Source organism: Miscanthus floridulus, chromosome 12 (assembly GCF_019320115.1).
Source record: "Miscanthus floridulus cultivar M001 chromosome 12, ASM1932011v1, whole genome shotgun sequence".
NCBI lineage: Eukaryota > Viridiplantae > Streptophyta > Magnoliopsida > Poales > Poaceae > Miscanthus > Miscanthus floridulus.
Window position 1 is genome coordinate 53,566,732 of NC_089591.1, and position 952 is coordinate 53,567,683.

General features: G+C 57.9%; 1 protein-coding gene across 1 annotated transcript; it reads left to right on the forward strand.

Annotated features, from left to right (window-relative positions):
• Window positions 1-304: 304 nt before the first annotated feature.
• Window positions 305-622, forward strand: LOC136495895 (uncharacterized mitochondrial protein AtMg00810-like). The gene has a single exon (XM_066491690.1). The coding sequence runs from the start codon at window positions 305-307 to the stop codon at window positions 620-622; it is 318 nt and encodes a 105-aa protein (XP_066347787.1).
• The last annotated feature ends 330 nt before the right edge of the window (window positions 623-952 follow it).

Genomic DNA, 952 nt, shown 5'->3' on the forward strand with positions numbered 1-952 from the left:
CAAGGAGGAGGTCTACGTGCAAGAGCCACCGGGTTAGGCCGTCATTAGAGAATAGGGAAAGGTGTACCGCCTACGCAAGGCACTCTATGGCCTGCGCAAGGCACCGCGCGCCTGGAACGTGAAGCTCGACGCCACCCTCAAGAAAATGGGCTTCTAGCAGAGCACGCATGAGGCAACGGTGTACCAGTGGGGCAGCGGACGCAATGTTCTACTGGTCGGCATCTACATCGACGATCTCATCATCGTCGGCGCTGAAGAGCAGAAGGTGGAGGTGTTCAAGGCATAGATAAAGAAGGCGTTCGACATGAGCGACCTCAGCCTCCTCTGCTTCTACCTCGGCGTCGAAATGTGCCAGGATGCCACCGGGATCGCCCTCCGCCAAACCCACTATGCCAAGTGCATCCTTGAGCTCGGTGGCATGACAGGCTGCAATCCCGCCCACACCCCGATGGAGCAGAAGCTAAAGCTAAGTCAGGAGAGCACGGCGGTGGAGGTCGATCCAACCCATTACCAGCGGGCGATCAGGAGCTTGCGCTACCTGGTCCATACCCGGCCGAACATCACGTTCATCGTCGGGTACACGAGCCGGTTCATGGAGTGGCCGATGATGGAGCATTTGTAGGTCGTCAAGCGAATCCTGCGCTACGTGGCAGGCACCCTCGACTACGGTCTTCACTACTGAAGGGCCCCCGACACGGTGCGGTTCGTCGGCCATTGCAACAGCGATCTCGCCGGCGATGTGGATACCAGCAAGAGCACAACTGGGATGATGTTCTTCCTCGGTGATTGCTTGGTCAGCTAGTAGTCCCTCAAGCAGAAGGTGGTGGCCCTCTCAAGCTGTTAAGCGGAGCACATCGCCACCACCACTGCCGCAACATAGGCGTTTGTGGCTGTCAAGGATGCTAGCAGAGTTCCTTGGCAGGAAGGTAGATGTGGTTGAGCTAAAGGTGGA

Excerpts from the sequence above, each read along its gene's own strand:
- LOC136495895 (XM_066491690.1), top strand. The coding sequence starts at position 305 with ATGAGCGACCTCAGCCTCCTCTGCTTCTACCTCGGCGTCGAAATGTGC.